General features: G+C 36.6%; 1 protein-coding gene across 2 annotated transcripts in view; it reads left to right on the forward strand.

The window, feature by feature from the left end:
- LOC149802902 (cadherin-87A-like) overlaps window positions 1–27,407 on the forward strand; it is a 189,389-nt gene that overhangs the window by 100,127 nt on the left and 61,855 nt on the right. Inside the window, exons 23-26 of one of the 2 annotated variants that reach the window (XM_089952397.1) lie at window positions 9,213–9,345; window positions 15,273–15,470; window positions 19,616–19,782; window positions 21,903–21,917. In XM_089952397.1, coding sequence (XP_089808523.1) covers window positions 9,213–9,345; window positions 15,273–15,470; window positions 19,616–19,782; window positions 21,903–21,917 — 513 coding nt within the window. The remainder of the gene's footprint in view (window positions 1–9,212; window positions 9,346–15,272; window positions 15,471–19,615; window positions 19,783–21,902; window positions 21,918–27,407) is intronic. The other variant, XM_089952398.1, reaches the window with a different exon arrangement.

Genomic DNA, 27,407 nt, shown 5'->3' on the forward strand with positions numbered 1-27,407 from the left:
TGACCTTTTCTTAGATTAATGCAGTGTATGACACAATCCAAAACCCTGTAAACATGAAAACCTCTTTCTCAGAGAGCAAGCAGCTGGTGTATTTCTCTTACCACTGATACTAAGGTCACGTAAATACCCCAAACTAAGATAAAGATGATGTGGTGATGAACATGACCACCTTGTATTGTTACAAAACTTCTGTAGCAATTTTGTCATTGCTTGATCATGCATCTTTGGTGACATTTTGCCAGGCGATTTTAACATTTAACACACTTGGTATCTGCTTGCCACATTGATCATTAAAGCAGTGCACCACACCATGGCCAGTGATCTTGAGCAAGTAAGAAGAGATGCCTTTTATCACTTGTCCCCTCTTGAGTCACATCATTCTTTGGCACTGCATTCACAAATGTTTGGCTTGCCCTTTGCGGTTGTAGAAGTTTGGAAGCAGGCCTCACAAGAATGAGAGAACGCCAATGTCCCTAGGTCTAATTTTGGAGAAAAAAATGTACTGGTAATCTAATGATCATGCTTATCTGCCCTCCATTCATAAAGTAACGGGGTTTTTCCCATTCAGGAGTTTTCATTGCACAACAGTCTACTTGAGATGAAGGCCACTATGAATGCCTTTCAGTCTGGCATTGGACTCAGTTTTGGATGGGCACTCATTTTCTCCAACAACTCTACCATTGTCAGGCAGGTAATTGCCAGGTACTAAGTCCTCTGTCATCTGCTTTGGGATTTGCTCAGGTGGCGTCATCATTGACAAATCCACATCCAAGTCCATAACATTCCAGGCTGACTCAGTGTTTTAGCAGAGTTGCTTTCATGACAGAATCAGCCTTCTGTGTTCACTTGAACCCGCATGAACTTATTTCAGTTAGGTGGAATGCAAAGCTTACAACTTTTGTCTCTCCAGTCCCAGATCTTAATGTGTGGGTAGTTGAAATTCTTTCTTTGAACTGGAATTGTCATGTTGCATGCACTTTCCCATAACCTGTCTGATTGTCAGAGTCTTGTAAAAAGCAAGGAAATTGGAGTGCCATCAGATCCTGAATCTCCCCTCAGCCATGAAAAATGGTGGATCTCAGATCTTCTGAACCTGGAGCATACATTCCTAAGAGGATGCATCTTTTCACATACTCAGGCAACAGCCAATTCAGGTCTTTCATCCAAATCCAGATATTTTAAAACTGAATGATTGGCTTATATTAAGCCCACAGAATGAAATGGTGCTCAGAATACTGGAGGACAGAATTGCTGAGGCAGTGAGATAAACATTTATTGGTTAATCCGACTATCTGGAGCTGCACTATTAGGGATCTGTTTATCTCATAATGGCCTCTGCTTTCATTGCCAATAACAGGCTATTGCTCACGTGGAATCAATCATTTGTCGTCAAGCCCTTGTCTTCCTCAGCATCTCCATGACCCCAATAAGGGTTCAGAAGTGGTACTTAACGTGAACTGAGCTAGTCAGAAAAGGGAGACCAATTTAAGAAGGACAGCAATATTTCAGCACAGGCTCTGTCATCCTAGGTATGATGGGTTTTCTGTTCAGCTTGTAAGGAATCAACCCAAGACCAGATGAAGTTTCTGGCATGCCAGCTTCTGAGTTTAGGGTAGTGTCCACTGGCATAACACTTAAGTACAACTGTGTCCTGATTGACATCATCCATGCTGTGAGATGGAAGTCAAAGATGATATTCTGTTGCTTTACCTCAGAGACATTTTGTCTTGAAGGGTTCAGTTTGACCTAATGAAACCTGTGTCAGCAGCACAAAAGGCTACCTTCCATTTAATAGCTTTGTAATGATGCAGGTTACTTTACTTCTGATGGATTTGTGGGTGTTTCATTATTTTTCTTCAAGCAGCATTCATGCATAAACAGTGTGCTAACTTTAGCACAGCACCGGTGGCCTAGAGGTTAGAGCATCTGCCTCAGATGTGGTAGGTCATGATTTCAAACCCCAGCTGAGCCATACCAAAGACTTAAAAAAGGTACGCGCAACTGCCTTGCTTGGTGCTCAGCATTAAGAGGTTAGTGCTAGGACTGGTTGGCCTGGTGTCAGGATAATGTGTCTGTGTGGGACATCGTGCTACATGTCTGTGGCATGATGCCTCAGTGCTGTACATCACTATACACTGTCACACTGCAGACATCATAGTGATATGATCAAAAATTTTTTAAAGCTACATTAAAAATCCAAAACATACACAAAAACACATGCTAGCAGGAGCCATATGTCACAACTCTAAACTGCATCACTTACATTAGGATACCAGAGACAACTCCATAATTGGATAAATGACTTTTTCCTTTCCTAATTTGATCAGGTTTCAGATTTGAAGAAATTATTTTTTCAAGAGTGGAATATGCTGTTTGATAATACTTGCCCAGTAATATTCAATAGCCCTGCCCCCAGTTGCATCCCAAGAGAGCATCTACTCCAGTAGTAACAGATAAATTAACAGGATTTGGCACCATTTCCTCTGCTCAAGGGTAGACAAATCTCATCAAACTTTCACTTTGGCAAACAATGGCATTTTTAGAACTTATATTGCTGAAACAACCTAAATGACATAGTAAAGATATTTAGTTTTTTTATTGCTGGATATGCAAGGTGGCGGAGACAAGGAAAGAACAAAATGCAGTTATAATCAGCTGACTGCTGCAATAACATAGACACCACATACTAAACCATATGTAATTGTGCTACTGTGTGAATCAGGACAAATTCTGCCTGTTGCTTCCATAGAAAAAACAAAGACTTGTTTCCTTCCTAAAACAAATCTCAAATCTAGGTGACAACAACTTGCCAAAGTGAATAGTGATTCTTGTATAATGCAGGCTACTGTTATGTAAGCAAAGAGTCAGGTAAGGGATGCAACTATTGGGATTCAGAAATTGTCTGTTAAGAGTGCAGGACCACAAGTTGCAGAGATACTGCCAGGGCATGTGATTGCATGAATCTCACAATATTTTTGCAAATTTGCGTGGATTTGGAGACCAGTGATGCATGAGAAATCCTGCAAATTAGTTTGAAGTTGCACATATAAAAATGTTGGTACAGTTTTGCAGTACAAGTTCAGTTTATTTACTCTGTGCTGTATTAAAAAAATTATTCAGCCATTCACCTTTAAAGCAGTTGTCACATCGTAAGTCACACTAGTATAAGGAATCTTAGAGCTTGTTCCAACATGTCTTTTTTCATAACTGTTTACACATCTGGGTTCTTCAGCTTGACATGAATGGTTGTTAAACTAAATTTGTTGGGCACATTGGGCAGGCATTCTGTTGTTGTTTGAACCTCTCATCAAGGAAGTTTTACAAATGCACATTTATCATATGAGCTGTCTAGAAAAAAGCAAAATGAATGGCTGATTCTCATTGTGGTTAACCATTGGATGACAATTTCATTTGCAAATACTGGCTGATGATAGTGATGAAGGCAATTTATTTTTAAAGTTATGATGTATATCATAATTGAAGCTGGGAAAGTTGTAATGGAAATGCCAGTGAGTGATTTTCAACCTGAAAATGGTGTTAAATACAAGTCTAGTGTTCATGCTGGATGGTCAAAAACAGATGGCATGCAAGTCAACCCTCATTTCAGCAGTACTTCAAGCTTAAAGATAGAAAGGGAAGACTAATAAGTCAAATTAGAATACAGACAATTTAAAAGAAGAGTGCGATTTCATCGCAATTTACCCATGCTGTATCTCGTGCTACAAAGCCATATAGCCCTGGTATAAAGTGGTCAGATAAATTTAATAAATCAAAAATTAAATTTAGCAGTGAAGATATTTTATTTGAACACAGTAATTCTGTCTGAACAAGTAGACTATGCCATTAATGGACTTAAAATCTTAATACAGCATTATGGAACAGATATTAATATGAGGAATTTTAGTCTGTAAAACACTGATTCAAGAAAGGGAACCTTTTCCAGCTTATATATTAGTATAAGATATAATTTTCGAGAAGTGTCCAATGGACCATGCCTGTGAGCTGTAGAAACTTGTACATAACCATAACGTATAGTTTTCAAACTTTCTCCAGCTGAATAACTGTGCTGTGTATCATAATTTGAAATGTGTTATCAGCACAGAACATTATTCATAATCAGGTAAGGATAGATTAAGCAAGGAAAGAATCAACAGATAATGCTAAATATACAGATAGAGGTGGCATCTCGTAAAGATTTTGTTTTCAGTAGGACTCAGTTTTTTTAAAAAGCTTTTCACAGAGTGGAGCAAGATTGACTTTCGGCTCTTTCTTCCTCCACCTTCTTATTGTTCTACCCCCCTTATTTATGTAACAAGGGGGAGCTCCCCCATTTGGATAGAATCCTGGCCATATCTCTGAAGCTGAATACAAATTGAGACTGCTTCATTATAGAGTACTTTTAGTAGAAGTGTTTATATAAGCATGGGACTGGCAGGGGGATACAGTCATGACTCATGTTATAAATTATTACCAGTCTTATGAAAAGAGTTAAGAATGTTTGTTAGTTTTTCAACTGGTTAAGTTTAGTGTTGAAAAAGATTCCATCTATCAATTTACATCTTTGAGGGCATGAGCAATGACTTCATATGGATATTTTAATTTATATCTTTTTGCAGTTTCTTGTATGAATGAACTGGCATGGAAGTTTTAGATTTGGATTCACATTTATATTTCAAATGAAAAGTAATGAAAATTGAGATCCAAAGAGAAACACTTTTTTTCTTCAGATTGGTGAATCGTTCTTGGTAATTAAATGACATATTTTGGCCATATGACTTAAATGAGGTTGCAGTAATGATACATTCTAATTAATCCTGATAGGAGTACCTAGATTATATTATTGTAATTAAAAATAGATATAAATAGTTAATCAATAGCCACAAGAACAAGCAGTTTATTTTGCTTAGTTTTCAGAATGGACCAAAAAAGTGCATTTAGTTTTGAATTACCTCCATAATTGTAAAGATAAGGTTGCTTATCCATAACATCAGTAATCACTGGTTTGTAAAGATGAACCTTGTTTTGTGATGACACCTCTATGTGCTGTCATGCTTATTTATATAGGGTTTCCATGCTACTGTGAAATCGGATAAAATTAGGAGAATGGATAGGTTTGTTGATGACCATGTAAAGCTGTTGAATTTTTGCAAATATATATTTATAAAGTCTGGGAAAAAAACAGGAATTTTCATCCATCACTTCATCGTGAGAAAATGGAGTTGAAGAATTCAACAGTGAATTGAGATACAGGAGCTGTTTGGATCATTTGGGTGCTTGCCCTAAACATATTCATATAGTCATTCCAGGTGCTCAGGCAATTTGATTGGTCAAATAGACTCATTACCTCTTAGTGCACGTTACATTGGTATCATTTTTTTTCTGTGTAGAAGTTATGAACACTAGTCTGACATCACAGTGTGTAAAGACAGTTGTGACATTGTGAGTGTAAGAGAATAATAAAACTTTTCTACTCCAATTTCCCAATATGATTTGTAAAGTTTACACAAATTTATTGTAGTAGAGCTGCTTATTACCTTCTATACTTCCTTACAAGTCAGGTCCAACTGCAAATTGCACAGACCGAGATCTTCCATCACATAATACATCAACAGATCTCTGTCTGTGCATAATCAGTAGAACAAACAGCATTGATGCTTATCTGCAAGCGCATTATGCTATGGCAGATCAGAATCTTTTCCGTTTGCTGTTCTAGTCGACTTGTCAGCGAGTACAGATGGTACTTCGTAGTTCTGACTGAGACCTAGTTAAGTTTTGTTGTCAGTAGTTATCTTCATCTCTTTGTAGTAAATTCAATTCTTGGGATTTGGTAAATATTTGAGGGATATTTCAAGCAATGACATTTTTGGGACATCATCATTAGAATTGGGAATTTTCATTGTGAAACAACTTTTGGGGGAATTTATAACACCAGGTTATATGGTTTCTAACCTCTTATCCCTCATCACTCATAATTTTTCTTGCATTTTTTTTAGATGTCCCATTATTGTAGATATTAAAAAATCAATATTAAAAGTGTGTACAGTGTAAAGCAAAATCAGTTACATAATTTTGTTCTTGTTTTGTAGTTAAGTTGCCTTCTTAATGGCAGCAGTAGTAGAAGTTGACATTATTGTTATGTTCTTGGCATAGAAAAAAAGCTGTTTCATTTTTAAAAGCAAATCCTTAATAAGAATCAAATTTATCAGTTTATTTATCTAACATATTATAAATTTAAACTACATTATAATAATTTGTTTGGTTACATGCAGATGTTACTGGAAAATAAAGGTGCTCTATTTTCATTTGGCACTGTTACTTTCACATCAGATTAGAGTTCTGTTCTTTTTTAAATAATAGTAATCATTGTAGCTTATTTACCAAGCAGAGACAAGTCTGTTAGCTAGAATATTGAACACTGTAAAAAAAATAAATTCCCTTTCCAATGCAAAAAAACATGACTGGGTCAAGTAGAAATAAAGAAGTTGATAAAGTAATTTACCATTTCATTAATTCAGAACACAGAATCTGAGTATCAGTCAGTATATATTGTTAACTATTAAAACAGCTAATCCAACACATGTTTTAATTAAAGAAGAAACACATATATGTCACTTTGAAAACAGAGGAGCTACTTGCTTATTTGTCAGCTTATCGACAATGCACAGCTGCTCAAGAATCGAAATGCTTACAGGGTCCACACTAGTGGGTAATTCAGGTGAAATAGTCACCTTAGAGGCTGTTATTTCACCCAAACAGACCCAAAAAGACAAGTTTACCTTATATCAATTTCAAGACAGTCTCCCCCCCAGTCCTCATTTTTTAAATACAGTGCATTAGTAGTCGGTGTAAAACCTCAATGATTGTCAGTGTTCCCTTCAGTGAGGAAGTTGGACATATAGGTAGAAGTTTTGTGTTCTATAGTCAATTTTTGGTGCTAATTTGTTGATCATAAATACCAAAAATTACACTGCTCAGTTTGAAATTCTTGTCACAAATTGACATATTCTGAATGACAAGTGAAAAAATTTGTGTAGCCCAGTTTGAAGGAGATTAAAAATCAATGGATATAGCTGGGTCCATAACTTATAAAAAAATAATCCATGTTTCCAATATTTCATTGTATAGACATGAAAAGAAGCTTTCTGGTATGGAAACAGTTACCAATTTTGGACTGTAGCCTATTTTTGAGGTTCCTGTTTTATGTTGGACAACAACCTATAACGAAGCAGTGTAAGAAAGGTGTTAAAATTTTTATAAATGTTTGATAGTATTTCATCAGCATTTTAATAATCTGACATGAAAATATAAAAGAATAGTAGTTGCAGTTATTTGAACTTTGTAAACTTGCTGCTTCCTATTTGCACCAAATTCAGCCTACTTTTCCTTAGAGACAGGTAATATCACCCAAATATTGGACTCGAGCTTGGACCATGACTTATTATGTAGAAAAAAATGCACTTAAAACCAATACCAGATAGAATTGAATAAGGTCAGTATTCTGACTAGCAAGATTTACTGACATTCAGTTGGGATATTTGAAAATAAAATTCCATGACTGCCTTGTGACCCCAATTAATATAGCAGAATCATCACTGTACTTGGAAATCTAACATTTTCAATTTTCAATGCAAAATCCCCTGCTCTGGGTATCATTGATAATGGCTGCATTAAATATACAGTCCATAGATTACACTAAAAGCAAGTGTTAGGGCACTAACTGGTCTGAAAAAGTGGAGTTTTTAAATTTAAACAAAAATATCAGTCCTTTTTTATTCCAAGGTTATATAATTTTCAGGGTTTTTTGTCTGAATTTAAAGCAACCTTTGCTTAAAAGACCTTCTTAATACCAGTATATACAGTTAAGCCTAGTAAAGTTTACATTTTTATTCTTTAAATTAAAATGAGTTGTACACAAATTTATATGAATTTCAGTAGTTGTACTTATTTCTAGGGGAGCAGTGTTGGCTTAGTGGTTAGTGTGACAGACTCATGACCAGAAGGGTGCCAGTTTGAATCCTTCTGTTGGACTGGCTTGGGTCAGCTACTGTGGTGTGTACCTGGACAAGGCACTTTACTCCAATTGCCTTGGCACTAAATAACCTACTTGTGTTGCTGTGCCATAAAGCATCAAACCAAAACTTGTTTCTAATGATATATCCTGTTTTGTTACATCATCATATGTGTAATTCAGATGGTTACAGGAGAATCTCAAAATAAAAACAGCTTTACTTTTAAAAATGTACATTTTCTAGACAAAAATGTTTGTTTATTTTGTTCCGGAAGGGTCATAAGTTATCCTTGAAAAAATCATTTCACCCTGAAAAAATCTGGAAAACACCTGAATTTTTTTTTTAAAAAACAACATGGTTAACCATGTGTATAGGAGTTTTAAATTAGTTAGAAATGCTTTTGAATTTGTCATTTTTGGGTTAAATTTTGGAAAGTTATTTTTTTTAAATTTCTTGTTTAAACAATCATTGGTTAAATATTTTTTACTTATTTGCAATTGTCGTACTGTAATCTTGGTAATCTTATCAGTTAAATTTAATCACAATGTATATTCTGCAATGTCATTGGAAGTTGTTGGGCCAAAATACACGATGTAATGACACATCATAAGAAGCATTGAACAGAAATATCATCTTTCAACGAATAAAGATCTGTGTGCCCAGGACAGCTCAAATGATACAATATGCTTGGGGCAATTCAAATGATACAATATGCTTTGGGCATTCAAATGATACAATGTGCTTGGAACAGCTCAAATTATATAATATGCTTAGAACAGCTCAAATGATACAGTATGCTTGAGGCACTCAAATGATACAATATGCTTGGAACAGCTCAAATGATATAATATGCTTAGAACAGCTCAAATGATACAGTATGCTTGAGGCACTCAAATGATACAATATGCTTGGAACAGCTCAAATGATACAATATGCTTGAGGCACTCAAATGATACAATATGCTTGGGACAGCTCAGTTGATACAGTATACTTGGGGCATCTCAGATGATGCAACAGTATGCTTTGGACAGCTCTGTTAATACAATATGCATTGGATATCTCAATTGACGAATCATGCTTGGAACAGTTTAATTAATAAAATATGTTTGGGACAATATTGTTAGGACAGCTCAACTATACATATATGTTAAATATAGATTCTTATTATTCAGGTAGGTGAAATCATCTCTGTTTTTTTTCCAGAATTTGTTCTCAATAGATAATGATACTGGTGTTGTGCGTGTCAATCAGCCTCTCAATAGAAATAAGGCAGCCACTGTAATATACTCCATGACAGTTTCTGATGTGTCAGCAAACCCAGTGCAGAAAGGAATCGGTAAGGTCTTTTTTTATATTTTTTTTAGGAAAACTCTATCATACCAAATCCTTTTAAAGAAATGTCATGTGTGATACATACTGTGTATTTTCATTTATAAGTAAAATCAAACTTCCAACAACATAGGCCATAATTTACCATTGTATAATTCACCAGCAGATCAGGGTCTATGCTGTTTGCTCTACTGATTATTCCTAACAAATATGATTCCACCATGTCCATGGAGATGGCAATAATATGCATCAAGCCATCTGTCACATTACATCATAATACATCACCTCTTAACACGCGGTAACATTTGCACATCTTCCTGGACTTAACCAATTTTGGTATGAGGATTTATTAGAAGAAAATCTAGGTCAATTTCAATTTACTTCATTTTTGGTCAGTATTTAATTGAATTATGTCAGCAGTTTCACTGCAAACTTTTACTTTTTACTTTCAATTGCATCATATTGTTGAGGGCATTTGACCCATATGAATATATTTGTCCTTCAAAGACATTACCTAATCACATTACATTATGAATATTAGCCTGCTACCTCATGAATCCAGCCCTACTAAAAGACAAAAATTGTCTTATCTTGTCTATTTTTAGATAGACAAAGAGCAGTAACTCTTGCCCATTGCCTGCCCTTGATACCACAAGGTGTCAGCCATGTTTAGCTTCGCTGTTGTGCAGTGCATATGCAGAGCTATTGCCTCCGACAATCCAGCCTTTCTCTTCTTACCTAGAATCCCATCTATCAGCATTTTGGATTTATTCAGTAAATTTATTCATCTCCTGCATGTTGTATGTATTATTTACGAGTTCTGCCCAAAATGTGATTGATTTTGTTGCTTGTTGGGACTTCATCTGTAAGACCCCATCCCACCACACTATCATTGAACTCCACATGGTCATTCTGTGTTGCGCGTGAATTGGACTTTTTTCGTCATGCCATTCATGGCGGAGCTGCTTTAACATCTACAATGGTCCCCCTCTTATATGGCCACCCCTTCTGCACCAGCAAAGTGGCCTTATAAGGCGAGTGGCCTGTCCAGAGGGGGACTCAGTTTTTTGTGAGAAGTATATGCTATGTAGATAGTAAGAAAGCTACATTCTTTAGAGTATTTAATATCTTCATTTAATAACTTCATTTGAAAGGAATATTAATTATTAAACGTTTCTTCTTGTCTTAAGAATAGACTTATTTCAACTGAATATACATTAATGGTTCTGATTCTTGACATAAGCGTGATAATGCAAGCAGGTATTGTTGTCATGCACATTGCAAAACCATTCAAAAATGTCATTTAAATCTTGGTACATATATAATACTCTTTCCATTTGCTCCGTTTTCCCACTGCTGCTGAATAATCTCCTTTTCAGTTATGACATTGTTTATTTGAGTCTTTTCAACATAAAATTGTTTTATTTGAGTCTTTTCTACATAAAATTGTTCGGCAAGTCCCCACCCCCACCCCACACAATGTCATCAATTAGAATAACCTACTTTCTTCTAAATTAATCAGCTTACGTGATGACTTCTTCATGTTTAGTAATGATTTATTCAGAAATTGCTAACTGTATGCGATTTAATTATGCAGACGAAACTTTGTCACATGGAACCAACAGATACTGCAACATCAGGGGATGGAGAGGATAAAAGAGGGGATCACCCACTGGTGGATAAGATGCATCATTTGGTGCAGTACACGATGACGCAACTCTGTCAACCAGAGCAAATCATCCCTCTCTTCTCTTCTTTTGCTCCTACGGATTCTTTAGGGGAATATTCCCCCGATTTTAGGCAATCCAGAGGGGGCAAACCGTCCCACATGTTAGAGCATGGCCTTCAGGCCGGTAAGTCAGGGTAAATGGGGTTAACAATAGATCAACTGGACCCAAATAATAATAATGCTGCTGCACTGACACCAGCCATCTAGCCAACAGTGGCAGTCTCCCTGACATTGCTAGCAGTACAGCTGTCCCAGCATGGAGACCACTTGGCGATGGCCAAGGTTCAGCCACAGTGTTTACAGGGATCTTGGTGCTAGATCCATCCATCTAGCTGGACAGCTGGCAACATATCATATTTCACTGGTGATATTGACAAGAAATCTGCCCGTTCAGCCATGGCTTTGGCAGACCGACATATATACAGCAAGTCTCCAGATCAAGCTCACACCACTTAACCATCCAGCAGTACTGGAAAGGCTGCAGTTGCTGGTAGTGCCAGTGATGTCAGGTATTAGTTTACTCACAGCTTCTCCTCAAGGGGGAGCTCGTGTCTTGGTCGGATACAGCCGAGCAGAGTCATCGGTGACACATGACATGTCTTATGCCAAGTTTGGAGCAGAGCCAGATGAGAACCCGGCACACGGTGCGTGTGATGAGTCACTGACAAACCCATCTTATGCCAACCCGACTATGAAGCAGACAGAATTCAGCTTTCAAACTCCCATTGAGGAAATTTATCTGTTGTCAGCCACTTCAGAGAGCCCCCCACCCCCTTCCACCTCACATGACTAAGAAAGTCAAGATGTCAGTGGATGTTGGGGAGGAGGGGTAGACGCCGTCTTTCTAGCTTTTTCCCAATCAGTAAAGATTAAGAAGATTAATAACTGGCTTTCAGTTAGAATTGGTGACCCTGGCAACTCAAAGGCACTCTCCAACACCTTTACCATGGACCTTCTAGCATTTGCCAAGAATATGGCAGCTATTCATATGTCACATCCTTTGTGTTGCAAAGTAGATAAGAATCTGTTCCATGCCATGTCAAAGCTGGTTCGGAACATAGTGGCAATATCTTCCACGTTAGACTTGGCCTAAATGGCAATCTTTTGACTCGCCAAACAATCCAATAATAGCCGTGCATGAGAGACGATGGCTAGGATCACTTGTGTCATTAATAAAGCAGCTCACCATACTATGGCCATTACCTTGATGGCATTGGCCAATTACGATCTTATCCATTTTGACGCACATCTGCAGTAAGTACCACTTAAACCACACCATACACTTGCTTTGCGGATAACCCCATTTGGAGGATGAATTGAGTTATTCAGAGGCATGCAAATTGGGTGCTACCCCTCCAGTCTGCCACTTCCACCCTCCGCACAGGCATTTGGACCACTTGGCAATGGGATGCTCCACAGCCCAGGGACAGGTGTCTCTCCCAGTATGATGTATCCCAATACTGGTCCCAACCCAGTTCCAGGAAGCAACCATCTACTCAGCATAGGAAACGTTTGTACAAAAGCAGGAAGAAACAGATTTTCTCCATCTTCAAGCATTCCAACTGCAAATATTGACATACTTCCCCACTGCCTATAAACAGCCTACCAGTGGGTGGCCATCTCCTGCGCTTTCAAAATCACTGGATCTCCCTCTTCCCTTGAGAAGGGTGGGTGATCCAAGTTATTTTGGAGGAGCTTCAGGTTTCATTTTTTCAACCCCCTCCACTCTCTTCCTCCCCATTTTCTTGGAAGTTCAGGCAGATCAGGAAAGGGATTCCTTACTTCAACAGGAGATTCAGTTGCTCCTCTTGAAGCAGGCAGTGGAGATTGTGCAAAAACCATAATCCTCAGGGTTTTACTCAAGGCTGTTCCTGATTCAAAAAATGAATGGCAAATTAAGACTTTTAATTGATTTGAGTCACCCTCAATTGATTTATCCTTCCACCAAAGTTCAAGATGGAGATGCCAAGGTCAAACCACCTCTCTCTCTCTGACGGGGCAAGTATGCCATCAGTCTCTACCTGACCGATGCACACAATCAGTTGGGAGGGGTTGTGGGTCTTTGCCTATCCTTCCACAGTCCATATACCAAGTATAACTCAGAAGTTATGGGGTCAGAATTGAAAGATGATACTTATAACCCCTCTCAGGTGGAACAAGTCCTAGGTCATCGATCTACTCTATCTAATGATAGATCTACCCAAGAAGTTCCCCGCCAATCCGAATCTCCTCATGCAACCATGGTCGAGGATGTTCCATCCCTGCATGGACAGTCTTCTTCTACCTGCTTGGCTCTTATAAGGTCAGCCATGTAAGTGAAATAAAGCTTCGATTGTGGAGAGAATCTAACAAGAAGGCCTTCCACTCAGAAGGCTTATGAGGGAAGGTGATGTGTTTAGGGACAGGTGCCAAGCCTATCACATCATCCCTTTGCAAGCTTCAGTCCCTCAGTTGGCCGATTTTTTCTATGGCTCTTTGAGGAGCAACTGTTGGCTCTGATCACTATCAAACACTATCAATCAGTGATCTCCTTGGATAGATTTCGTCATTGTGGCAGATATGACATTAGGCATGATAAAGATCTCTCAGATATGTTAGCTAATTTTGATCTCCAGCAACCAAAATCCATAACATTATTTCCAAAATGGAATTTCTCCTGGGTTCTAACCTGTCTCAACTCAAGCAAGTTTGAACCTCTCGCTCATGCTTCGCTAAGTTCCTATCATACAAGACCTGTTTCCTGATAGCTTTAGCCTCCACATGCAGGTTCAGTGAGCTACATGCCCTTTCAGTTGACCTGAACTATCTTCCTTTCAGATCGGATAGTTCTGTAGTCCTCCTTACACAACCAGGCTTCATTGCCAAGAATCAGTTGCCATCTGTTGGTAACCAATGAGTCGTCATTCATACTCTCTCTTCCATTGGTATGTCAAGAGCAGCAGCCATGCAAGATCCTGTCCACGCCCTCAAGAACTACTTGAGATACACAGAGACAAGTTGTAGCTCACACAAACGTCTCTTCCTTTCTTTCGTGGCTGAAATGGTTTATACACTCTGCGTACTCTGAGATATCTTAAGATGAAATGGGTTATACACTCTGCATACTGAGATATCTTAAGATTATAGTTGCCTCGTGAGGATTACAGCTCATGAGATTAATGCAATTTCTGCAAGCCTCACTTTCGAACACAATGTTTCGATCTGAGACATTATAGAAGCTGTTGGCTGGCATGCAGAGTCAACCTTCTTGAGTTTATACCTCAGAGATATAGCATCGCAGAGACAAATGTTGGATCTGGTAGGGCCAGTGGCAGCAGCACAGATGGCCACCAGACCCAACTAGATAATCAGCACAGCCCTTATCCACCAGTGAAATTTTTGGTAGTTGAAATCTCAACTTCATCTTCTCAGCCATATATACAAGTCCCAGATCAAGGGATCTCAGGCTGTACTGTTTGGGTCATTAAGAGAATGGGTTTTCTTTCATATGTGGAATCCAACCACTCTTCTCCAGAAGCATACCCTAGGTAGACACCAGATATTCAGCAACCCCTCCTCCTATCACTTATTCTCTTAATGTGATGTGATTGGGAAATGTATTTGAAGGAGAAAGCAAATTTTTTAAGTAAATTATGTTTCTCTGAGAATACTTACCCAGTCACATTACTTAAAAACTGTCCCAACCACCCCACCATGTAAACATCCATGTTAATGTCTTGCTCTGCTAAAAACTGGTGACACCTGGTGGTATCAAGGGGTGCCAATGGACAAGAGTTAATGGCCTTTTTTTCATCTAAAAAATAGACCAGATAAAATGATTTTTGTCTTTTAATAGGGCTGGATTCATGAGGTAGCAGTCTAATATTCCTAATGTGATTGGGTAAGTATTCTTGGAGGAACATAATTTACTTAAAAAATTTGCTTTCTAGTTACACTGTACTTATAGGTGTGTAATTTGAATAGGACAAATGTGAAAAGGTCCTGAAAAAAAAAATTTGTAGAGAACTTTAATAATATCTATTCTCTTAAAGGATTTAGTGGAACAGGTTTTGTTTCATACTAAGCTTGCATTTTGGGAAAAATAACGTTAGATGGAATAGTAATCTGAATGATCAAGGTTCAGATTGATGTAGTTAACACAGTGTGTACAAATCAAATATCTCAGTTAATTCTTTCCATAAATGTTTTTGTCCTCTTTTTTTCAGGCACTCTGATTATTTACATTTTGGAGTTCAATAGTATTCCCCCAGTGTTTGATAACTACCCCCCAACCATCACCATCAGAGAGGAGCAACCAGTGGGCACTTTCATTATAGCCTTGATTGCTAGAGATTTAAATGGAATTGCTGGCTATGAGATGATTGAACAACCAGATGGATATTTTACACTTAATTATGAATCAGGTATGCCTGGACAGGTTTTTTTCTAATTCCAATTGTGATGAGGGTGATCCATGCTCTCTCTCTCTCTCTCTCTCTCTCTCTCTCTCTCTCTCTCTCTCTCTCTCTCTCTCTCTCTCTCTCTCTCTCTCTCTCTCTCTCTCTCTCTCTCTCTCTCTCTCTCTCTCTCTCTCTCTCTCTCTCTCTCTCTCTCTCTCTCTCTCTCTCTCTCTCTGTGTGTGTGTGTGTGTGCATGCGTGCGTGCGTGAGAGAGAGAGATTTGCATTTTTAACGTAGCTTTAACAATTTTTTTCAGTTATATCGCTACAATGTCTGCAGTGTGACTGTTTATAGTGATGTATACCACTGGGGCATCATGCTGCTACTGGCATATAGAATCTTGTTCCACTCAGTCACAATATCTTAACACCAGGCTGACCAGTCCTAACACTAACCTCTTAATGCTGAGCACCAAGCGAAGCAGCTGTTAGTGCCATTTTTATGTCTTTGGTAAGACTCGGTTGGGATTCGAACCCACGACCTCCTGCATCTGAGGTAGATGCTTTAACCACTGGAGCGGTTTGCTAAATGTTTTAGAGGAAAGACTCATTTGCTGGAATAAGATAAAGTCTAATAAAACTAGGGGGAGACAAAACAGATAAGTCAAAGTTTAAAATTGTTTCAGAATTTGTTCCCTCTTTGGTAAACTCACTCTTTGACAATAAGATAAAGAGAAATACAAAAAAGACGAATCAAAATTTGATGAACATAGATTTTAAGAGATTGTTAATCAGCTCATTTGCTTTGTAAGTTTATTAAACGTCACAAATATGTAAATGTAATGAGTTAGTAACTTATTTTTGTCCTAATACCATTTTAATCTGAAGAAATGTTGGATAAATATGCCAATTACATATTTCCTGTGAGAGATGGTTTTTCATTGGATGGTATTGCCTCATATAATACTGTGAATTTATTGATTTTTGTGAATATAAATTGTGGTTTTGCAACAAGTGGCAGTTTTATCGATGCTTTGATAAGTGGTCTAGGGAAGGGGTCATGCTGTTTCCTTGGAAGAATTGGTTTGTTGGATCTTTACTTTGTGGATTAGTGACAGAGTACTGTTGCTTCCATGGAAAGATCATTGTTTGTTGGATCAGTAAAATTGTGGTTTGGTGAAGTGGCTTGATTGTTTCTGTGGAAGGATCATTGTTTATCAGATCTTTAATTTATTGATTGGGAAGGGGTCCTAATTTTTTTTCATGGAAGAGTCATTATTTGTTGGTTCTTTAATTTGTGCTTTAGTGAAGGAGTGCTTTTGTTTCAATGGAAGGATCATTGTTTGTTGGATCTTCGATTTGTGTAATGGGGAAGGGAATCTGTTGTTTACGTGGAAGGATCTTTAAATTTGTGGTTTGTAGATGCAACAAAGCCAACAAAAATTGAAATCCAATGAAAATAATGAATTTACGTTATGTGTCATTTATTCATGTATGGTCATTTTTCATAGCACAAGTCATGATGTCATTGACTTCTTTGTGATATTATAACATTAAGTTCTAAGCAGTATCCATTTGAAATGGAATTTGGACTGTTCTAAAGTAAATTAAATAGCAATTCTTTCACTCAGTCTTGTACTAAAGTAATTTTATATATTTGTTTTAATGAATGTGAGATTTTTTAAACAAGTAAGCCTATCATGTTGACCTCAACTTCACATTGCTCAAAATGAGGTTTTATGGTTTGTAAACTTTAATATTTACCTCTGTGGTTCATATAACCATGAGAAATTATTGAATTTGAGTTGTCTTGGAAACTCCTTGAATTTCTAAAATGTATGTTTTAACCTTTGTTCATAAATTCTTTGAATTGGACATGAACTCCCTGAATTTGTCTATGGAAATGCAAAACATTAAAAATTCATAACTTTGTTTATATATGTATTTTTCAAAATTAATTTAGAAAACGGGTTAAAATTAGATGAATCAAATGACACGACTCTGTTAGTGAATTGATAGAGTTGTGTCCCTTTGCGGTATTGGTACACTAATTACTTTGAAATTGATGACTCTAAGTTTATTTTAGTTGTTTTGTTTTCAGCTTTTGTACCTGTTTATTTATTGTTAACTCTTTACCTTCTGCAAATACAAAGTGCTCTCCAAATGAAGCAAGTTAAGCTGCCTGCCTTCTAGTGGCTGTTTATAGGCCAAACCCCAGAGTAGCATATTAAAATGGCTACCAGAGTGAGAGCTACTTGAGTTAGTACACATGCTCTTTACATTTTCTGTATCAATCTTATCCAATGCAAACCATGTAATTTAATGTGAAATACAATTTTAAACACTCAACATTTATTCTGCATTCTCATTTTAAGAAAAATTACATGTAGTCCACAGAATGCCTTCATTTCTGCAACCAAAGTAGGTGACCACTATGGATCAGGCTTCTCACTACTTTGTTTTTCAGCGTGTATGTTCATTTCAGCTACCAATGACTGGAATATTTCTTTGGGAAAAGATTGTAAAAAACAAAATCTATCTCCTTTGCATTTTCATTGAAGTGGAATGTTGACCATGAATTTGTTAAAAAATTCTCCACATGTACTGACCTCGAGTGTTCCTCCAATACAAGGTCACTGCATGTTACATCCTCAGATTCAGATAAAGCTGAAATGATAGGTGTAAAAACAGGACTTAAACTGATTCTTATCGATTGTCTTGAATCGGATTGTTAAATTCAATGTAATTTGTAATGTCATACCTTTCAAATCCTTCAAAACTTTAGTCAGAATCATCTGAATACATGAATGTTGCCCTTTTGTTTCACTGTCACAACTGACCTCATTTTCAGTGGAAATTTCTGCCTTTAGGCTGCGAAACTACTAATAGAACACTTTCATAATTTTATTGAGGACTAGTTTCATTGGCTAAATATTGTTAAAAAAATTGGATGTTTGCAACTTCATCCAATGCAAAGCTTTAATTTGAAACGTTTATATGCACCTCTGAGATTTCTTAACCCTTGGCCAGAAATGCGTGTACGAGTCAACAGGGACATAGAGAGTATTGTTAGCAACTTATATATGTGTCTCTAGGGATACAAGGCTATTTTTAGTGTCACATATATGCATTATCAAAAGGTAAAGAGTTAAAAAAGTAACATACATATAACATACATATATGGAGAATGTTCAGTTTCCATTAAAAAATATACTTCTTGAATGCTTTGTGATAAGTCCATGAAACACTGTCTAGAGCTGTTCAAACCTTTATGGAGCCCCAGTGGCTGAGTGGTGTTTGACTTTACAGATTAATCAAATCTCACCTCTGTCCACATTGGTTCAAGTCTTAGGCTCAGCCAACATTGCTTTGTGACAAAGCTTTGCCAGTAGCTTCCCATGTGTCAGCGGTTCTTCCTGAAGTTTTCTTGGGTTTTTCCAGCAGATGTATTGGCCACCATGTGGAACCTATCGTATGCTGAAAAATGGTGTCAAACCCAGAACAACAGTAACATCAACAAACCTTATTTCAACATAGGCTATATTTTATCATTACTTTTATTCAGACCCAATACTTCCTTTAGGAGACAGCATAATTTTGTTTGGACTAGAAAACATGGAATTTCACTTGTAATTTCGAGATTTTACAAGAGTGCTTGATGGGAATCTTATAGCTCAGGATATTAATATCGATGTAAACAGCCATCAAATCAGCAGAAAAGTTTATGACAAGGCATGCAACTTTTGAATAAATTATTTTATATCACACTTTTAATTGATATATGACCTACACGAGAGTTGATCTTGAAATTTTAAAGCAGTCATTAACAAAAAGAAACAAATTGTGCCATTTTTTGATTTAAAAAAAATAGAATGGTTTTTCCAGAATTTAATAATGCATTGGAATAAAATAGAAATCTGACATGATTCTGAGAAACTAAATAATATAATATTTTCCTGCAATATTATTTTTTAAGGGTATTTTACACCAGTTTTTGTCTCTGCTTTTTCAAAGAAAAATGCAAGACCTGGCAGGTCATGTTGTCATTGTCATCAGCATATTATGTGATGGCAGATCTGGATCTGTGCATTTTCCAGTTGGCCTCATCGTATAAGCAAGTATATATCGTATATCTGGTCTTAATTGTCATTTGTATGTACCCCTCACCAGGTGTTGTCAGTGTCAACAAGCGTATTGACTACGATGATGTCCACAACACATCTTCCACCTATTTTGTCGCACAGGCAAAAGATTTGGGTCGACCTCAGCTGTCAGCCATAGCCAGGATCAATGTGACCATAGAGAATATAAATGATAATATTCCAGAATTCATTAAGGTAAGTTGTCAAAGGAACATATTCATTAATTGCATCTATATAATTTATGTGTTACTTAAAATGTACGATGAGTAACACACAGCGAAAGCCGGCTATTCCAATTTTGCAAGATTTGTACCTATTTTTAACTTAAGATTATACTATTATGGTCACATGTTAGATTCTGAATTTCCAGCCACGTAATCGCAGAAACGCTTGTAATGTCATATTGTATTTCATTTGTGAAGGTGTACCTAAGCATTGCATCACAAAAGCTTTTGAATATTGACCAATTAAAATTCCTGTCAGCTTAATGATCTGAATCACCTGACAGAGCTTCATAACTTTAAATGGTATTTTGCCTTGACAAGAAAACATGCTACAGAAGTTCAAAGCAGGATATGCAGGGCATCAGTACTGAAAGAATACCATTTCAGCTAGGCACTTTGGGGAGGGGGAGAACTCTTTATAAAGCACATTTGAAAAAAAAATCATTTTGAATCAGTAATTGCTGATGCTTAAAAGAAAAACTTTGAAGCATTCCTACTTTTATGTTCTGATTAAAATTTTGAATGCTCATTTTCCTGTTTAATGTAGGTAGGGGTTGTCATATCTGTAATAATAATAATAATAAGCTCTCGCTCATTATAATGCCCTTCATTGTAATATGATTCCAGATATAATGTGATACCTATCTTGTGATCAAAATCAGTCTATTGTACTTGAACTGGTCTACCAAATGTATGACAGTATGGGTTGAAAGAATATACATAGCTTAGTTTTATATCTTTATTTCATTTGTAAAACATTTTGAAAAATGTACAAATAACAGGTAGTGAAAAGATATATTTAATTTTCATCAGCAAGAAAAAGATTCTGTCCATGATTAGTCTCTTTTTTTTCCCTCCCCTTCAAACTACCTAATATACATTCATGTAATGATCAAATTTTCAATCACATTTGCCATACCGCTACATAATGCAGTCATCAATTATGATTCCTTACTATCATTTTATTCCTATAAATATGACTGGCATTTTTGATATTTTCCCATCCCACCATAGACACTTACCCATAATCATCAAATTTTCAATTATTCTCATCTTACTACGGTTTAGTACATAATGCAGTCAGCAGTTATGAAGCACAACTACTGCAGTATAAGAAGAGAAACCTGTAATAATAACAATAATAAAACTACCTCTTTATAATGCACTTCTGGATATAACACCATACCGTTATGAATCCAAAGACTAAAATCATACCAATGTATAATAATTTAGGTTTATAAAAAAACGAAAGTGAAGCTTAGTGTTATATTTTTATTTTATTTTGTAACAACCTTTAGCAAATATTTATGATTTCTTTTATATAATGGTTTAGTATATTCTGCTATTCTCAATATATTGTGTTTCATATATACCACAGTTCTCGTTATGATGCAGTTCAATACATAACATATTTGATGGTGTTGAACTCTAATACATTATAATGAGGGAAAGCTTTATCATAAAATTCCTGACTACGTTCATTATGGTCACATCATCATTATCAAATTAGTTAAAATAAACAAGCATGAACATCAAGATATGTTTAAAAAATCCTGCAAAGAAATAAAGTTTATTCATGATAAACAAGTGCTCTATTACTACAATTTGTAATTATTAATCAAAGCATGCTGCATTTTCTCCTTGTATGCATGTTGATATTTGCATGATGATGTAGTTAGCCCAAGGAGTTAAAAGACAAACCTGTAAATGGCAGAATATTCATATATCAATTTTCTGCCATGATTGGCAATATTATGATTTTGTGGTAAATTTTTGAAAGTCATTTAATTTAAATATTAGTAACTGTTTTTTACTGAAACTTTGAGACAGTGGCACTGTAAAATTCAAGTAAATGATATGCTTGGATTTACGTCTCATATGCTTTGCACTATGTTTTATGAAACATTTGTTCTCAATCTGAAATTGACACAGAAATAAAAAGTTAAATATTTTTATATTTGTTTGCTTGTGCATGAAGTATCCTTACTGCATTATTGATGTTGCATGACCTTTATCTACACTGCATGGAAAATACAAATGCGTACATATGTTATAGTTGTGTTTATATTTGTTTGTGTTTTGGTATTAAAGGATGGAGGGACCATAGTAAGTAGTACTCAGTATACCTCATCTTGCTTTTAATCTTTTTTTTGTTGTTGCAAAAACTAGATGTTGCACATGAATTTATAAATGCATATTAGTCTGTTTGATGTGGAAATCTCTGCATTGATGCATACTTTTATTAACGCTCTAGATAGTTGCATCACAACACACATTTTTCTTATCCAATCCACCATACTAATGACCTAGGAATTCTAAAACTTCAGACAGAACTCTTTATCTGTTCTTAGAAATGATTATATTGACATATATTTTTTCCCCAGCTATAATATGTATCTAATTTTCAGTGCAATTTTTACTTTTATCTCACGTGCATAATCATAGTGTGATAAAGTAGTCACTTTTCTGGCAGCACCAACAAAACAAGCAGAATCAGCAACCCTAAAGTTTTACATAAAAGTTTTTGAAAGTTTTAAATCTTGTACATCAGTTGATGCATTCAACTGAAACTGTCTGATGAAATCACTATAGATCTCAAATTAATGGCATGATAATCTAGGAGTTTCTGCCTTGCCTGACTCACCTGGTTAAGCATCATGGGAACAGTGTTTAAGTTCTTGAAAGTCACTTGTCTTATACATCAGTCCCTGCATTCAACTGATTCTGTAGGATGAATGTTTGAACATCATTCTTCTAAATCAGTCCCTGCATTCAGCTGATGCCATGGTTACCATAGATTTTAAGTTTATACACTGGTATGCTTGGAGTTCCTTTCTTGCCTGTCTAAGAGTTCCTGTCTTGCCAGTCTCGCCAGCTTAAGCAGAAAGTATGTGTATCAATGTAACCAAAGTCAAAAATTTTATGTTTAAAATATCTTAAAGTCACTTAACAGTATCTTTTACATGAGTTACTATATTCATCTGAAACTTTAGGATTCAAGTTGCCTGTATTAGCTTTCTCACGTAAATATTATGGTCAGCAGTCTTAAAGGTGTGTTTTAAAGTTTTTAAAAGTCAGATGGGGGCTGTATCAGTACACATACAAATGCAAGTTAGACACCAGGTTCTGCAGAACACTTGGGTTTTTTTCTGCAACATAGGTAATGACTTTGACCCAACAGATACAACTTTTAACAATTGCCATAGAGTGTGGAGGCTTTATGTAAGATTGAGAGGAAATAAGTACTGCAGACCCACATTTTATGGCCATCTGCTCTTGCTTTTGCCTATTAGGCACATGTAAGCAAGGTATGTGTTATTATCCCTACTGGGGCCTCGAGTGGCTGAGTGGTCTACAGCGCTCACTGTTCCGGATCACTGCCATCTCACCTGTCTGCGTTAGTTTGAGTCCAAGGCTCGGCTAGCGTGGGTACATGTTAAAGCCTGCCAGTAGCTTCCCGTGGGTCAGTGGTTCTTCCTTGGGTTTTCCAGGGTTCTTCCTCCACCAGTTATACTGGCCGCCATGTATAGCCTATCTTGTGCTGAAAAATGGCGTTAAACCCTAGAACAACAACATTATCCCTACTTGGGCTACTTGTTTTTGCAATCAGATGGGTTTAATGTAACAGATTTGGAGTACTTTGTGTTTTATTGTGTTGCACTTGAAATGTGCAAACTTTACTTAGTCATACTCAATGGCAGGGGTAATTTAATAAATATGTCATGGAAAGTATTGATTTGTTAATTGCAGTATATTTGAGTTGATCAGCCTCATGCTGTTCAGAAAAAGCATTTCAAAGCTACATTATTTGCATTGAAAATGAACTTTTCCAGTTGTTTTAAATCATTTGCAGTGGAGTTAAATTTCTCAGAATTATTGAATATTCCATTTTGCTTCAGCTCTATGAAGCAGATGAGAGCTTTTGTAAAAAGCAGTTACATATGTACAGCCTCACTGCATCTCAGTCATTCTTTCTTCCTAGGTTCTAAGCAGTTACATATGTACAGCCTCACTGCATCTCATTCTTTCTTCCTAGGTTCTAAGCAGTTACATATGTACAGCCTCACTGCATCTCAGTCATTCTTTCTTCTAGGTTCTAAGCAGTTACATATGTACAGCCTCACTGCATCTCAATCATTCTTTCTTCCTAGGTTCTAAGCAGTTACATATGTACAGCCTCACTGCATCTCTGTCATTCTTTCTTCCTAGGTCCTAAGCAGCAGTTTGGAGTGGGTTTCACAGCACTTACCCTCTAGGGTGGGGGCTGCAAGGGCTAACTTTTATACATATATTTATATTATTTGTTGTTGTTGTGGGTTTAGCACCATTTTTCAGCCCATGGTGGGCAGTAGAACTGATGGAAGAAACATTAAGAGAAACCCTGGTAAGAACACCGACCCACATGTAGCTGCTAGCTTTCTCACATTGGGTTGAGCCTGAGACTTGAGTCCAGAGGTGAGATGGCAATGGTTGGTAAGGACAAGCACTTTAGACCACTTGGATACCCAGGACCCCTTACATTATTTAAACATTCTTAGTTAGTTAATTATTTGTGTTCTAATGATGAAATGTTTTTTTTGGCACCCAGTGTATATATACTGTTATACCTCGAATTCAGGAAATAGTGATGGGTTGCATCTTGATGACTTGGGTTGCATCTTGATGACTTGGGTTGCATCTTGATGACTTGATGATAACTATACAAAAGTTGGTCATTACAGTCTACATGATATGTTTCACTGACTCAATTTTCATGTTTAAATGGCTTTGAGGTTTCAGCATTCCATTTGTTACACCCTAAATATATTTTGCACCAACCTTAGTTGATGGCCTTCACTTGGGGTAATGATTAATTGTTGTTTTGATGATCAAAGGGTCAGACATCAAGTTCACCATGACTAAAGAATAATGGTTCCCACACAGTAAGTTTCTTCTACATCACAAATCTGGACTACATTTTGTGGATGGCTTGCACTTAGGGTAAGATAGAAACCAATATATTTTGAGAACTATTAAAAATAGGTTGGAAATATGATGTGCCATTCCTGGTACTCTTGTTATTTTTAGCTGTCTATTTATGAATTCTCAAACGCTCTGATGGCCTAAGTGGTTAGAGTATCCTCCTTGGATGCGGGGGGTTACGAGTTCAAACTCCAGCCGATCCATACCAAAGACTTATAAAAATGGCACTAGCAGCTGCCTCGTTAATCACTCAGCCTTAAGATGTTAGCATTAGGACTGGTTGGCCTGGTTTCAGGATAATGCAGGGATGGTCCTGGCTTTTAAAAAGCTGTCGCCAAAATAATCGCCAACCTCAATATTTTGTCGCCAATTTTCAAAAAGTGTCGCCAAAAAAAGTAGTGTACATTTTTCCAAGTGTTAATTTAGTCTATTAATGTAACAGGCAATGAAAATTACAAAAGATAGATTCGTTAATACTTTAATTACAACAAGCTTTAACAAAATGTTACAAAGTGTTACATGAAGATCCGTCGCGATTTTAGGGCTGCCCACTTGTTGAATGCAGTTTCAAAGTCTGATTTTTCACATCTGTACATGCTGATTCTCATTAAATTCTCGAGAGATGAGATGCAGAGCTTATTTCTGATGTCAGTTTTTATGAGGTTCATCTTACTTAATCCACGTTCACAGTCCTCAGTGCTGACAGGTGACACCAGTAGTCTCTCAGCAGCCCCCCCCCCCCTTTATGGCTAGCTTCACAAAGCTTGTAGCGAATTGCTTCCTAAATCCCAAGAATGATCACTGAATGCTGTATATATTTTCTCAACAAGAAAAATAGGATCTCCATTCCCACGAATGAAACTTACACGAGTCAACACCTGGCAATATTGGACCCTATATATAAGCGTAAATTCACACCCAATTTAGGGATTCTTTCACTCCTGTATTTTGAGAAATAAATAATTATTATTAATTATGCAAAACTGTTTGGTTTTTTTTGCTATTTCTTGTTGCGGAGTTTAAGTCTCTGCAGCCGTAACACGGGACTGATGGCAAAAGGAAAAGATCAATGAGTAAAATGCTGCACTGGCGACAGATGTAATTGTGATTGAGATTTTTTCCATTTGCTTTGTATTTATACACAGTAGTCGGTACTTCAGAGGTTATCAGTTTTCTATGAAGGTTCAGCAAAACTACTGTATTGGTATATGTATAAAAAAAAAAACAGAAGGATTAGCCATACAATTAATTGTATCTGTTCTATTCGCGTCTTCAGAAGTGGGTCAGTTGTAGGTATAGTGCGGTAGCATGATTGACTGTATCGCAGCATACAGTACTCAGCCCAGATGTCAGCATAAGCAGATTATGATGTAACAATGTACTGTAAAGATAGGGTTGACAATAAGAACAAAGGATCGTTTGTGTAACAGATTGATTCCAATGCATTGCTTAGTCAAGTTTATGGCTTCCTTTCGTTCTGGCTTTAAATTTATTCAGTCCAAATCCATGATTGTATGTACAAATTAAATAACCAAAAAGTATGTCGCCAAAAAAATCGCCAGATGGGATATTTTTGTCGCCAATAAGGAAAAAAAATCGCAATTTGCGACATTGGCGAAGCCCAGGACGATCTCTGATAATGTGACTGGGTGGGACATATATCTCTATAAACTGCCACACTACAGACACTGTAACAGTATGAGTGAAAAAATTTTTACATTAAAAATCCAGATCACACACATAAACACACTTTACATTCTCAGTATCTTTTACTATTTTACCTGTATGTATCAAATTGTAAATGTAGATGCTTATTAAGTTGAGTAATCCTATGAGGTCAAAATGGGGCAGATTTTGACCTAATTTTCATGCTTTGGTGCCTTCTCCAATTTCAGCTATCCACATTTTTCACTCTCATTATCTTGCACCCATTTTTACCTGTATATGAAACTTGGAGTGTGGAGGCATCTTAGAGGGGGTAATGCAGCCATACCAAAACTAGGTCTTACATTATCATCCACGAGTAACTTTTTTTTCCATTACATTCACAATATCTTGAACCCCATTTCACATGCATTCAAGAAAATTGGTGTGCAGATGCAAGGAAAGTTAATCAACCATGCCATATATAAGATCACTGACCTAATTTTCAGGCTTGAGTGACCTCGCGTATTTTCCTTGATATCAGTGTGTGTGTGTGTGTGTGTGTGTGTGTGTGTGTATACATTTATATATATTTATATATATTCGTGTAGGGGCAAAATATTGATTTTTTAAAGCACAGAAGTATTCTATGACATTCTCACTCTGAATCCAGATTTATTAAAACTGTTTCTCTCAAATTGTCTTCATATGATACTGTTGACAAAATAACACTTTTTTTAGTAAGAAGTGGAGTTAGTAAGAAACACGGGAATAAACCTTGAATTTCAGAAATTGTTTGCCATAATTTGCAAATTATTTATTAACTTTAGAGATAAAACCAAAAACTGAGAATAATCCTATATTTTATCAATGTAGCAAATTTTCTTCAGTGATCAAAAATAATTTTAAGCAGCTTAAAGATAATGCATTTATGTTAAATACCATTGTATGACAGATGTTGGACGTGTTTATGCAGATTTCATCATCAAA

The sequence above is a fragment of the Sinohyriopsis cumingii genome, chromosome 3 (genome assembly GCF_028554795.1).
Source record: "Sinohyriopsis cumingii isolate HCF-2022 chromosome 3, ASM2855479v2, whole genome shotgun sequence".
Classification (NCBI taxonomy): domain Eukaryota; kingdom Metazoa; phylum Mollusca; class Bivalvia; order Unionida; family Unionidae; genus Sinohyriopsis; species Sinohyriopsis cumingii.